The 13,610-nt window shown below is 40.5% G+C and overlaps 1 protein-coding gene across 1 annotated transcript; it reads right to left on the reverse strand.

The window, feature by feature from the left end:
* Nucleotides 1-4,968: 4,968 nt before the first annotated feature.
* LOC120794113 (5'(3')-deoxyribonucleotidase, mitochondrial-like) lies at nucleotides 4,969-13,313 on the reverse strand. The gene is made up of 5 exons (XM_040134795.1): nucleotides 12,451-13,313; nucleotides 11,662-11,762; nucleotides 9,754-9,814; nucleotides 9,528-9,642; nucleotides 4,969-8,118 (listed from the first exon to the last, which is right to left on the reverse strand). Exons 1-5 carry the CDS (start codon nucleotides 12,721-12,723, stop codon nucleotides 7,979-7,981), a joined length of 690 nt encoding a protein of 229 aa, XP_039990729.1. The 5' UTR covers nucleotides 12,724-13,313; the 3' UTR covers nucleotides 4,969-7,978.
* Nucleotides 13,314-13,610: the final 297 nt, after the last annotated feature.

A 13,610-nucleotide genomic window follows, 5' to 3' on the forward strand; every position in this document is an offset into this window, starting at 1 on the left:
CCTCAGGGAGCACTTTACCCTGCACCTGGCAAAACAGCTTTTAACCCTAAAAGGGTACGGTTTTGTGTGCACAAAGTATACAAAAGCGTGTGTAAAGAACCAAAATAAAGACCAGTTTTGAACATGTGAAACAGAACTAAATAAACAGTTGTTCAGAAACACGTAATGGCTCACCGTAGGAGAAATGGAAACATAAACAACTCTGATTCAAACTAAATCCGAGCCAGCACCGGCTGTAAATACAATGGACAGGACATGGACTTAGGGACAACAATACCAGACACCATAAAATAAGCTTACCAGTGTTACTGCACTGTAGGTGGATGCAGGTGTGTGTTTTCTTTCCGTAATTGCCTGCAGTGTTTGACTTCCACCCATAACACCAGCTCAGCAAAACACAGTGTCCTGTTCCCCTCGGCCACACAGAGGGATAGATAGAAGACTGATGCACAGACAGACAGAAACATGCTATCTACTGACTCAGATATCACATACCCACATCTGGGATATTTTGCACGCACAGACACAAGGGGAATCATATGCATGTGCACACAATCATAGACACACACAACACATACAGTAGCGCAATTCAAGCACAGCCTTTCTATGAGACGCATACAACTGTAGTCAGCAACTGTTGTCACTGGGAAACGCCACCAGCTAAATAGCATATATATGTACTGTTAATGAGTACGTCTTCATCAGCCAGTTGGTGCTTTTGATGTGGGTCTAGCAACCGTTATATTTGTAACCTTTCTAAAGCTGCATCCATCAGTATTTTTAAATTAAAAATGGACGGAATGACTATGGGTAATATGACAGGGGCCCCTATAGTAATTAACCCACAGAGAACTGTAACCCAAATCAATTAATTCAGCTTTTTCACAAGTTATTCACATGACTGACATATCATCGCTTTCTTTTTCTACACATCCAGCAGTTACGGAGCAACATTAACATTCATTTGGAGTCATGTTAAATTAAGTCCAATATTTGTCCAATGTTTGTGCCAATGCGCTTTGAAAGAGCATAGGCCAATGGTGTAACTTCAGCACGTAGTCACGCGGCATTCTGCCGACCAACGGTGCAATTTTATCACTCCTGTCAGTCAGTCGCGGACTTTTGCGTTTAAAGGGCTGGCCCTGCTGTTGTGGTCCAGCCAAACTTACCCTTTATGAGCAATTTTAATAAACAAAAGTGTAAATTATCATGAGGGAACTTTGCTATACTTGAACTTCTAACTAAAAAAAAAAAAAGCTCCTGGCAGGCTGTAGAAGCAGACTTGCAATGTTGTTGTACTGTGCAGATGATCCTGTCTGGAATTGATTTTGCAACACAGTCCAAAGCTTGTCTGAAGGAAAGCAATCCAAACAGAGAGGATAACAGAGTGTGTGAGACAGTGGGAGGTGGTTGAGGGGCCTGTGACGAAGGAACAGGAACAACTCAGCAAACTGGAAAAGCTCCACCTGACCTGTTCTGTCTGTTTAACCTGCTTGATTGCACATTTTTCTGGTCGCGCATTTGTACCGTTCTCCTCCACGGAACGCACTTCCTCTAGAAATAAATCATTGGCACATACACAAACAAACACACTGATATATGTTCCATTGAACAGAACCATGGAGGATTTCATGGAATATGTCACTGTGATTTATTAACCTTCACTGTCAGCAGCACGTGGTTAACTGTGACACTCTCCATAAACGCTGACTTGAGCCCCGCTCTCTCCTAGTGACAATGTTTTGTAAATTATATCTCCACAGCACAAACATTACAAACTAATACAAACCGTACATGTTCCTAGTATGTTGAATATGACTACACTCCCATAAGCCCTCTCTATTAATCTTAAAGAGAAATTCCAGCTAAATCGCAGTTATACTGCTCTGTTGGAGTTTCCCTGGGACACCGATGCATTTTGCCCAGTAGGGACAACCTAATGCAGTTCAGTCTACACAAGGCTGTACTCTCTATTCCAAGACTCTAGATACATTTTTTTAATTAAGGCTGCTACTGATAAGAAACACAATTTGTTTGCTTTTATTGAGTTCTTGATTAAATGCAACATCGTTTGTAGTTTTCATCCAGAGATGCACCAATCTGAACTTTCATTCTAACAGTGGACTAACTGTTCAAATGCAGTGAGAAAGGTTACAAAATCAGAGAATTATCACCTGCTGAATGTGCAAATAGAGCAACTATTAACTAACATGTTTGCTATATCAACTTTACAATAGGTCAGATATTGTGTTTAGGTTGTTCCGCTGCCTTCAGTTGGCCAAAATGCAATTAACAAAATGTAGTTTTCTTTATATCTGTTAATTACTCAGTCACTAATTTAATTCAATTGTGTATTTTGTTATTATTTCTTATTCAACGTCAAAATATACTGTTTAGTATAAAGAGCTAGTAACACAATTAAGAATTTCATTAGTCTGGTTTTGATGGAGAGATTTTAGTGTCCCAGTGACTGGAAGACATCTCAAACTTAACAAGAGTAAAACTGAATCCTTAGAATTAGAGTATGTTGGACAACTGCACAAAATAGACTGCAGATGGTGACTTTAGTCTACGTATAAGTTTCACCGTTAAAAACTAAAGTCAGTCACGCCTTAGCAAAGATAGCGTCGCACAACATTTCTGTAGCTCTGAAAGAAACAAGAGTCAAGGGGGGTGAGAGAAGGGTTGTTTTTTTTCTTCCGTCTGTTTGATGCAGAAAAACCGGCCCCCCCGTCAGCACGACACACTGTCTTGCCTCCAGGTAAAATGACACATACAGGAGCGATATGTCTGTCACTGAGTCTGACAGTGGGGCCTGAGAGCAGGAGACCAAACAAAAATCATTATTCTTGATTATTCCGAGCTGGTGTTACTACAGGAAATGAGTCACTGTGGGGCTGACAATTTTTTAATTGACATACAGACACACTCCGTTGAATTGTATTTTAGCTTCACAGGCCATAATTTGTTTAATAGGCTCAAGTGAGGTAACGTCATTACATGAGCATGTCTGTTATTTTAGTTCAATTCAACTCTACTCTACCTTATTGGAAAATGTCTAATACAAAAAAGGAAGACCTCAGGAAAATTGAATCGTGACCAGTTTCCTTGTACAGTGCTGTCTGGTTGCTTTTGAGTCCCCACCGTATCGTTTTTGACAGAGAAGTTACACACGAGACATGGCATATTTTTGGTGTGACAACGGCAGGGGAAGCACACGCTCGTTTTGTAATCGAGCAGGTTTGTCATCCATCCAACATTTCAGATTACAGATGCTTTTACCCGCACTGTGCTAAAAACTAATCTTGTCCAAACAGGGCACTTGCTGTTTTTGTTTTCTGCCATTAAACCCTTGCCTTATACCTTGTTGAAATGAAATAGGACGGCAACCCTCCCTTAAGACTCTCAGGCTAAATTCCACCCCTTACACAAACACCCCAAACACCTCCACTTTGCTGACACTCTGCCTACCCTTAAAATAGCCCGCATCATCTGAACCAAGTTTCCCTCCTCACCGTCGATGACTGACTGATTTTTCAGTTTGCTGTAGGCACACAATTCTGCCGCAATGCAACGCACAAACGAAATGGAGGAAGTGGAAGAACATCTGAGGAATTAAAAATGAAAACGTTATTACATTTATGGAAAAAAAAACTATTCGCTGTCTCGTTGTTAAAGACTGCTTAACTCCAAAAGATATGAATGACTGTGAGATTTACATGCACTGGACTGTGTACAGGCCTAAGAAAGCCTGGTTTAATGAAAATAGCTTCAGATTTCGTATCAGCACTTTAGACTGTAATAAAAAACTTCCAATTTTTTATCTATGTTTATCATATAGTGAGTGCACAGTAGTATCTGCAGTGTTAATAAGGTCATAAAAGACTGACCATAGTGCCAGACAATAATATGATACTGGCCGATTCTACAAAACTCCAAGTTATGTTCAATGGCAAAATTTTTTCTCCCTCTAATTACAGCATTTTCAAAATTCTTTCTATGTACAATATCACAGGTCTCTTGTACGACAGTGGGAAGTGCTAGTCGACTGTCTACGACCCCATCATCCACATCCTTAAGCACGTAGTTCATCATGGGATGGGTGCGGACAGGGACAGACGCAGACTTGCGCATGGACAGCAGACGCGTGCACACTTCTATTACCTACAACAACTGGGGGCATGCGGACCAAGACATGTTACACGCTAGAAAACATGACGGTGACCTCCTGACAGCAAAAAGAAGAACTCCTTTATTTATGGTATTTGGCTGAACGTTAAAAAAGTCAAAAAAAACCCCAAACAAACAAAAAAACAAATGGTGTGTGTGTGTGACCGCTTGGTGGATATAGGACCAAGGATGGAGAATATAGTAAATATAGTACAATAAATAAATGTCCGGGTTTCTTTTCAAGTGCTTGTGCAATCTGTGTGCTTGCAGTGTGTACAGTGTATGTGGTCAAAAATTCTGAGCTGCATGCAGACCCTGAGGGACTTGGGCAGACAGTGAAATTTACATCACGCTAACCCTCGTGGCCACACAGATGCGGAAATCATGAAATGGCCTTTACTTTCTGCCTTGCTTCATATATGGAACACTATGTCCTTGAGCTCAGCTGAGCAGCACAAAAGACCTGAGCTGCATGTTGAGGTGGACGGCTGAGTGTGTTTTTTAAAAGGCTAAAAAAGACGATGGAGACCATGAAAGAACCCAAGAACCAATGCTGTGTGAGGCAGACAAAATATTGTCTAACTTTTCTCCTTCTACGTCCTGCCTGGTTGACAAACTTGGTTGTATAGCAACACCGTCTGCTGCACCACCACCCTGACATGTAGAGTCAGAGGGTTATGTTGTGGTTTATGTAAGGACTCAAGATTTTTACACTTTCTAAAACTTCTGCATGGTGAAAAAAAGAAAATCTAAAACAGAAGAAAGATCAAACAGAGATAGCATCATTTTATGCCAGAATTCTTTATTGAATCGGTCACCTCCACAGTGTGCAGGAGCTGCTGCAGAAAAAATGATTATCAGCACCACAAACATGAGACATTCATTGACAAAAATGGCTGACATACAACTGACATACATCCAATGTTTGTGTAACGGTCGACTTGCTTTTTGCTGTCACGTATCCTGAACAACAACAACATAGCCATCAAGAGGGTGATCACATGGAACGGATAGCACTTCCGACGAGCCGCTCCATGGACGCTCGAAAGCACTTGAGAGAAGGGACTGACCTAACTGACTAGTTGACGCTGGATGGAAGTATGTTAAGGGGTCAAAGACGTGACTTCAAGTTTGAATTTTCTTCTTGTTTTTATTTCAGCCATTTTCCTTTTAATTAATTATTATTTATATATGTATATATTATCAAAGTATTAGATTGTTGTTTACTGCTACTAGAAATATTAAAGATATTTAAGATTTCAAACACATAAAATAAATTTGATAAAAATAGCATATCTGCTTTGGCAGAGTATGAAATGTAAGTATATTTTCGAGGAGTGAACAACTGGTTAGGTGTAGTTCAATTTCTTGTGTCTGATGCTGCTTCTCCCTAAGCATACATGTGATCAAATATATGATCACTTGAGAGCTGTTCTCAAAGGTGACTCCTACACTTCACTGTAACTAGGACGAAGTTGCTTGATAAGTATCTTATCTTTCATTAACTCTTAAGTTGGCCCTGGATAGCATTTCTTAGTGTAATTCAAATTTTGAAGCTTGATCGATATGGGCCCCGGGTTTCATTCTCGAGTACAAGAACTGAGGTGAGTTAAACTGGAAATGACAACATATGTTGGAACAAGCTAAAGAAATCGATACCGAAATGCGAGGTTTTGTGGGTGTCAGTAGGCAGATGTTGATGTTTGATAACTAGCAGTTTCTCATGTGTAGCCAAGTTCTGGTATAACAAAATAGACTGAGGGCCAAGTCACATTCAGCGGTCTCCTTATGTCTTCTTAACTGATATGATCAGCAACGAGGGCGGAGATTTTTATGAGTTCATGTGATATTTTGCAGTGTGATTTTAAATGAACCAAGTATAAAAATAAAAAAAAAACTAAAAAATGAAATGCAGCTTTAACTGTACCCTCCCATAAAAAGAAGACCATTAAAAGGGCCTCGGTCCTCCAGTCATTCTTTTCTTTGTACGTGTTTTAAGTGAGGTGGAACAAAACACAGCATTAAAACATCTCACTGACAGAAATAAGTACGTTTGAATTTGTACATCAAACTAGGCACAGTGACACAGCACTCAGCACTAAGGACTTCTTCCATTACACATGTTCAGAATCTACCAATGTGTTCCTAAAAATAACATTAGCAGCAACAGGCAAAATCATAACAGGCCTGCCAGAAATAGCCAAAATGCAATTTAGTCCACCCTCCTGCAGACTTGGCTAAATTGACACGAAGCAGAACTTTGCAAATCCTGACCGTGAGCAAGTTATTTTCTACACCTCAGGTAAATACACAAAATGCTAAAATAAATACAAATAGATTATATTGTGTCATGGAGGTACTCTGCCAGTCGAATGCTTTTTTTAACCCTATAACTTAGTTTATATCTGATGCAATATGCTTCTGTAAACAAGCTAAAAATGAGTAAACATAAGTTAAAAAGAGACATACATCTAATTGAAAATGGCGTAGATCAAGAACACTACTTATATAAGCGTAGTCCTCTAACAGACGCTAGTGCTGGGCAGTGGTTTTTGACATCTACTGTACAGGTATATCATTTTCTCATTTTAGTGTATTTACAACAGACAAATTGCTCGAGATTTAACCAAAAACCAATAAAATAAGGTGTGCTCTAAATAGTGTGACTGGCTATGTGAAAGTAGAGCATGTGAAAACCAAAAGTATCTAATAATATAAATCATCTCTCTTTTTGCAGTTTTGGTTCAATCTTGAACCTGGAAATTTGTCTTATGTTAATTTTTTTCAATAAACATCTTCTTTTCATCTTTTAATATTTCTTAAACATATTCAGAACACATTTTTCAGTGACTGTTATTCTGATGTATTCTTCTCTAATGATGTTTTGGCAACATGCATATGTAAAGTATGTGTGCAGTTCTCAGGCTTTAACTAGTATTTTTCAGTCTATCAATTAAGATGCATAGATCATTTTGAAACGTAGAGGAAACAGCTTAAAAAAAAAAAAAAGCACCAACATACAGTACAGTACTCATATGAACTTTTTAAAAAACCTGGAGAGGTATCTCTGTATGCATATATTTTCATTTACATTGTTAACAGTGGTATGGTAGAATCCAAAAAAGTACATGTAAAATAATGAGCTAACAAAACAGTTACAATGTTAATAAGTCAGGTGACTTTCCTATGTTTAGGTATCGCACATACACACCTACGACTCGTGGAGACTTTTTTTGTACATTGTAGTGTGTAGTGGATTTCCCTGTTGTTGTGAGTCCCCTGCCTTTTGTGAAGAAGACCACAGATAAAATGCTCCAGTGGCTGAAATTTGTTTGATTTTAAACAGAAATGTCCACAGGAAGCCCCCCCCCTCAAAAAAAAGAAACAAAATACAGGATGCAGACGCAGAGCAGCCGACAACAAATTCAATCTGCTCTTTTAGACCTAGCATGTATTCACTCTCAACCGTTTTATCCTCATGTTCATTTGTTCAGTTGTTTCAGTGAAAGAGTTGGAAATGTGGTCGTTTCCACAACTAACACTGAGTCTCATAGCGCCCTCTTGTGGTCCAACAACTGAATGTCATCTCCCAACAGAATGCAACAAGTGTCTGCCTTGTGTAATACATCTGACCTCTGTTTCACCCTCCTTTTTCGGAACTCTGGCAATGCCTCTGCAAGACGGCGACCCCCCCCCGAGCCTCGACACCCAATGGTGCGGTGATGATGTTGGTGCCGTGGTGGTGGGGCCCGGAAACCTCCTCTAACCAGGAAGCCAGGGCGCTGGGGCTCTTGCATGGAAGAGTTCCTCACTGCCTCTTGCTGTCCAGGATGGCCCTCCAGTCGTCCGACCAAGACAGGAGTCGTCTATGGTAGGGGCTGATGGCTAGATGCTTGTTGTGGCAGGCGGTGAACAGGATGTGCTCCCACGTTGGTTTGGGCTCCACGCCTGATCGGGACACATGGTAGGTACATACATTACATCAGTGACAACCACACATATTTAACTGCTTTAGACAACCCGGCAGAACCTGAACAGTACACACACACTGCGGCAGCTGTCTCATACAGTGCAAATGAAGGAAAAAAATTACAAACACCCACATGACGTTATACAAACAGGATAATGCAATCCTCATCCTTTAAGATATTTTTTGCTTCCTTCTTCATTTCTATATTGCTACTCATGAATTCTGCATGCTGCTCATTTTCCTGCTATGTTTAGCAACATATTTCCATTTTGATCATGTTATGTCACTACCTTTTTTTTGTCAGATAGTCCAGTTTTGTCAGTTAGTAAACTCTTTCCCGGAACAGCGATTGTCCAATCATAGTTTAGCAAGCTTTGGATTTCTCCACATGTTAAAGCAGCGTGCATCGGGCTGTAGGAGCCTTTATAAAACTAGTGACTAGCATATCCACTGTGTAGTATCCCCCCACGGTTTGGAAGCTGTCCCTGCATGCTATCAGAATTTTGGCTAACGTTAACAGCTCTGTCCTCTTCTTTACTAGATTTGGGTAAATTTACACTGCAGCAACCCCAGCCAATCTTACCTGAGATAGTATTGCTTTTGCCAAACACATTTGGTAGTTCTCATCCTAAAGACCAATTCTCTATGTTAAAAGTTAAAACATACTGTTTGAATATAAGAACAAGTATGTAGGCAGCCAAACAGGTATGTTGGAACGGTCTGATTTTATGTTATCTTACTTAAATTAGGACTAACTAACTCTAAACTGCAATTCAAGAACAATACTGTTTCTTTACTTGCATGTCTTCTACACCGATCATCAACTTGTGAGGATGCTAACTTTTTGCCTGAGACATGAACCTTAACATCAGTCTACTAGTACGATATCATGTATGTAGACCCCCTTTTACAGGACTCTCATTTTAAAACGAATGAGCTGGAAACATTAAAATGTCCGCAAGGGACTGCATTTTCAATTTAGCTAATTGCTAGCGAGCTACAGCTGATCAAATCTACAAGAAAAATCAATGGTTGCTGGCTAGAAATAAGAAGCTGCTTTTTTCTACCTTTGTCTGAATTCAAGGACCAACTGTTTCATAGATTCCTAAGAATTTTGAGTTGCACATCTACATGTTTCACTGTTGTAAATTGCGTATGTGCCGAAAAAAAAAAAAAAAAAGGCAACAGGAAAAGCAACCACGAATGGTCAGTTGATCTGGGAGCTGTATTTTCATCAATATCAATGTAAAATAACTAAGTTATTACAATACAGAATTTTCATTTGTTATGTAAATAACTGACTCCTTTAAAATGTTACTTAGCAAGCAATTTTGTTAATGTGACGAGATAAACACTGCATGTGCACATACATTAACATAGTCCTCACCCAGAATGTCAGGTTTGTCGTCTATGAGGATGTCGCCAGTGATTAATGTCTTGTCCCTGGTCAGGATGACTTGCTCCAGAAAGTCATGGCCCAAATGCTTCTCTACCCATGCATACTGGATGGACACGGATACACACACACACACATGAGATCTCATCAAAAAAAGGAAGTAATCATTTCCAAAAAGGGGAACAGAATAGATGTTGTTGAATGGCAGAAGGCCTACCTTCTCGTACGGGCAGTGTTTGTAATGCTTTATAGGGCTGGTACAAATAAAGACATCTGTGCTGCAGAAAGAACGAGGACAAAACCAGAGAGGAAAAATTAAAGACATACAAACATTTTTATTTTCCAGCTGCTGATACCTGACAGCCGCACTGGATATTTATAACTGGAATTAATAACTATAATGGGCACTTGGCAGTGGTAGAAAGAGAGGTAGAAAACAAACGTGAAAAACATGAGATTACACCATATGGTAGATTTCCCTGATAAGAAAAGAGGTTCAATCAGGCACTGTGGCTAAAGAAACCCATTCATTTCCACCAGGGGAGGAAATGTAAACATACGGTTTCATAGCTGTGACGGCTATTTTTAGATTTTATTCCACCGTGTGATGTGCTTTTGAGAATCCTACCAGAAATGGAAATCACACCTGTCTTCACACTGACTGGGTGAAATATCATCTAAGAAGTCCTGGCCACTATAGATGCCAGTTATAGGATGCTTTCACCAGCGCATGTGACTGGCGCTACAGGGAACCTGGGCGCTAACTAGAGTCTGACTGATATGAGCTTGTAAAAACTGATAACACTGATAGTGAGCGCTCTGGAATGAAGCGCCTCATTTCTGGCATCTACCATTTTTAAAATCTGAACACAGCCAGTATTTCTCAACGTTACAGTCACGAAGAAGGTACCTCTGAAACAGTAACACACCAGGATACAAACTCTCCTATCAGTATCTGACATAGCAGTGTGGTCATTGGGGATCATTATCAACCCAGAGACTCCATACTAGCACATCCCAAGCAGAAAAGTGTATCATCATGTGCAGATAAAAGCAAATGTGTGTTAGACAGGAACCAAAACATACAGTATGAACAGTGCCTGTATCTAATATTTAGTAAAAGCCCAGAGTAGCAATCAAACCACAGATTCCAGTAGAAAACATGGTGCCATGTTAGGGGGGGTAGAAGGCACGTTGCCACAATATCATGATGGCTTACGGACTTTTTTTTTTTTTACAATGTAGTAGACAAGGGTGGATGATACCGCCCAGCTTGTTTCACTCCTGTAAAGCACATTGTTGCAGTGCATTACGCTGGAGCTAAACTATGACAGGCACATTAGTGAGATGATAAGAGAAGAGAATCGCGGAGAAATATGACAAAGTACACTAGAAAGACATAATCATATCTAAAATACACCAATAAAGTATATTAATATTATTTGTGTCATCAAAAATATTTGATATCTTGACTTTTTGGACATTTTTTTAAATTTTAATGTAGCATATTGCACAAAACACAAAAGTATTACAGATTAAATAATAATATGCAGACTTTTTGGATTTTTAGTGCACAGGAGATTAAAACTATTAAAATCAGTGAGGTGTTACAGTTTCGGCCTCAGTCTCTGCTAAAAGTTTTGCAAACCACCAGATGTCACTGTGATGCTGTGTTTGCCCCAAAGCTTCACAAGGCTTCATCCGCCCATCAATACAGTTTAGAAAAATTACTTTCTAGAGGTAACTTTGTATTGCCACTTCTCCTCGTGCTTCCAAAACAGATCTTCTACATGCCACAAGTTGGTAAACAAGTTCAGTCGGCTTGAGCTAGCCAACATCACACACATAATTCCAGGATGAAGTGACAGTTAGAAGCAGTCATAACCCTAACAAACAAACTATACAAATTTTACAAATAAACTGTGTCCTAGAGCATTGACAGGCAGCACAGGTTAAAAGTTAAGCCCCCTTTTGGTAATGTCAGAATGTATAACATTCATACATTAAAATACACCAGGGACCGGATATGGGCCAGATGTGCTACATTATGCAGAGCCCCAAAATTTAAGTCGGCTACGGTGTATAGCAGAAGTTGGCTCATAATAACTGCATTTTCGAGACATACTTATCCATCTTGGCCATCTCCTGGACTGCGTCCACTCCTCCTGGCAGGGGCTCCAGCTCTAAGAAGAAGCGTTCCGACTCCCAGATACTGATGGCCTTTTCCTAGAGTCACAGCACACAAAACACATGCATACAGCTTATCACCGATCGATATATACTGAACAGTTATACCAATGTGTGTCCAAGTGGGTGTACATGTGCTCTGAAGCTGGAAGATCCAAGGGTCAGCTTTTTCAAGGTCAGAAAGATAAATACACCGATCAGACGCAACAACCAGCTACTAGTTCTCATGTTGCGGCTGACTGGTGTAACCTAACAGTGACAAATTATTAAGGAACTAAGCAAAACAGCCTATAGCTTAGCTCTCTCTTGTTGAGTATAAACTTTGCGCCCTTTATAATTTATAATCTCTTGAAAAATTGTATGTCGCACAATAAAGCATTAATAACTGGAAAACACATGATGACAATGAAGTGCCAGGATTAAAGTGCATGAGGAAAGACCAAACATGTTAAGAAGTTTTTCTTTTTAACTGATGTTTCTGCCTCTTTGAACTACTGTCTTTACACCATCTTTGGATTATCCCTGAGCCCAGTCAGTCAAGAGCAGACTCCACAAAACACTGGAGCCGAGGCCAGGGGTCGTTCAGTCATTCAACACCTTTTCTGATTTTCAGGCTTTGCCTCTCCTTGTATAGTGCATGAAATTTAAAAACAAAACAGAATTGGGGTCAGCACTGTGCAAATGCAGGCATGGGACAAAGTATTTTTCGCACACACATGTCACTTACACAGAGATCACTCCTCAGCTGCCCATACTGCGTGGACACCCAAAACCCTCTCCTGTCATCCAGGCTGATGTAGGGCTCGTCCGGGTACCTGGCCCGGTACTTCTTCAGGAACCCCCCCTCGAAGTCCGCCAGGACCCCGTCCATGTCGACCAGAACCCGCAGTCTTTTACCCGCGAAGGAGGACGACGACATGTTTGCGCAAATCCTCTTAAACGGATCACGGAGCAAAGGTTTCCCTCTTCCGAGTAGTCGCGCTGAATTGAACACTAACATTGCAGATTGAGTGGACTGAGCGGCTGCAGCAGTGCCGGAAACTCTCACCACCGTTAACCCTGTCCAAACGGAGAGTGGAAACTGTGGATAAAGTCCGCATGGGAGTCGAGAAGTTTTGCCAAATACCGCGGCTGTCAACCCGCGTCGTTCTCAGCACTTAGCCCCGGCGGTGTTTTTTATTCGCCTTTGCGAGAAGTTTTGTTTAACCGTTGGCTTAACGTCACCATTCTGGGTGGCTCTCTGCCATTCATCTGCTGCTGAGCTAACGGTCGGTGGCTAACTTTAGCTGGCAGGCTAGCCGCCCAGCAGCGGGCAGGTCAAATGTGACATGCCTGTGGCCACCGCGTGCTGCGGGCTGCTTGCATCGTTTGTCAGTGTGTATTAACTGCCCGGTAGCTGCCCACAGCCTTTTCTCAAGCCCACAGCATTTGTGACGGTCACTGTTGGAGCCACCGCAACTGTGACGAGAAGTAAACAACTGGCACTGCAGCACCAAGGGGAAACAAGCTCAGCTGTGAGAACAAACTGTACTACAATCCTGCTCGCAGCAAAGATATTTTATGCCAACGCGATGGCTCACTCCTCTCCAATACTGTTTTCCATATGTGAGAGCTGTGTACAGTTACAATTCGTAGTTTTACTATATTGCAGACTTTAAAAAGGAAAGAATTTTTTTTACCACTATTATTATTATTATTATTATTATTATTATTACTACTATTATTATTGATATTATAACAAAAGTACAGGATTCACAAAGGATGCATTTTTAAGCATTTAAGGCAAAATCGATGATTTCTGTCTAAATCTGACAAGTAATAGCCAATTTTGAATGGACAAAGTTATTTTCTAAAAATGACTGATTGGACTGATGGATGGACTCAACA

The sequence above is a fragment of the Xiphias gladius genome, chromosome 9, assembly GCF_016859285.1.
Source record: "Xiphias gladius isolate SHS-SW01 ecotype Sanya breed wild chromosome 9, ASM1685928v1, whole genome shotgun sequence".
NCBI lineage: Eukaryota > Metazoa > Chordata > Actinopteri > Istiophoriformes > Xiphiidae > Xiphias > Xiphias gladius.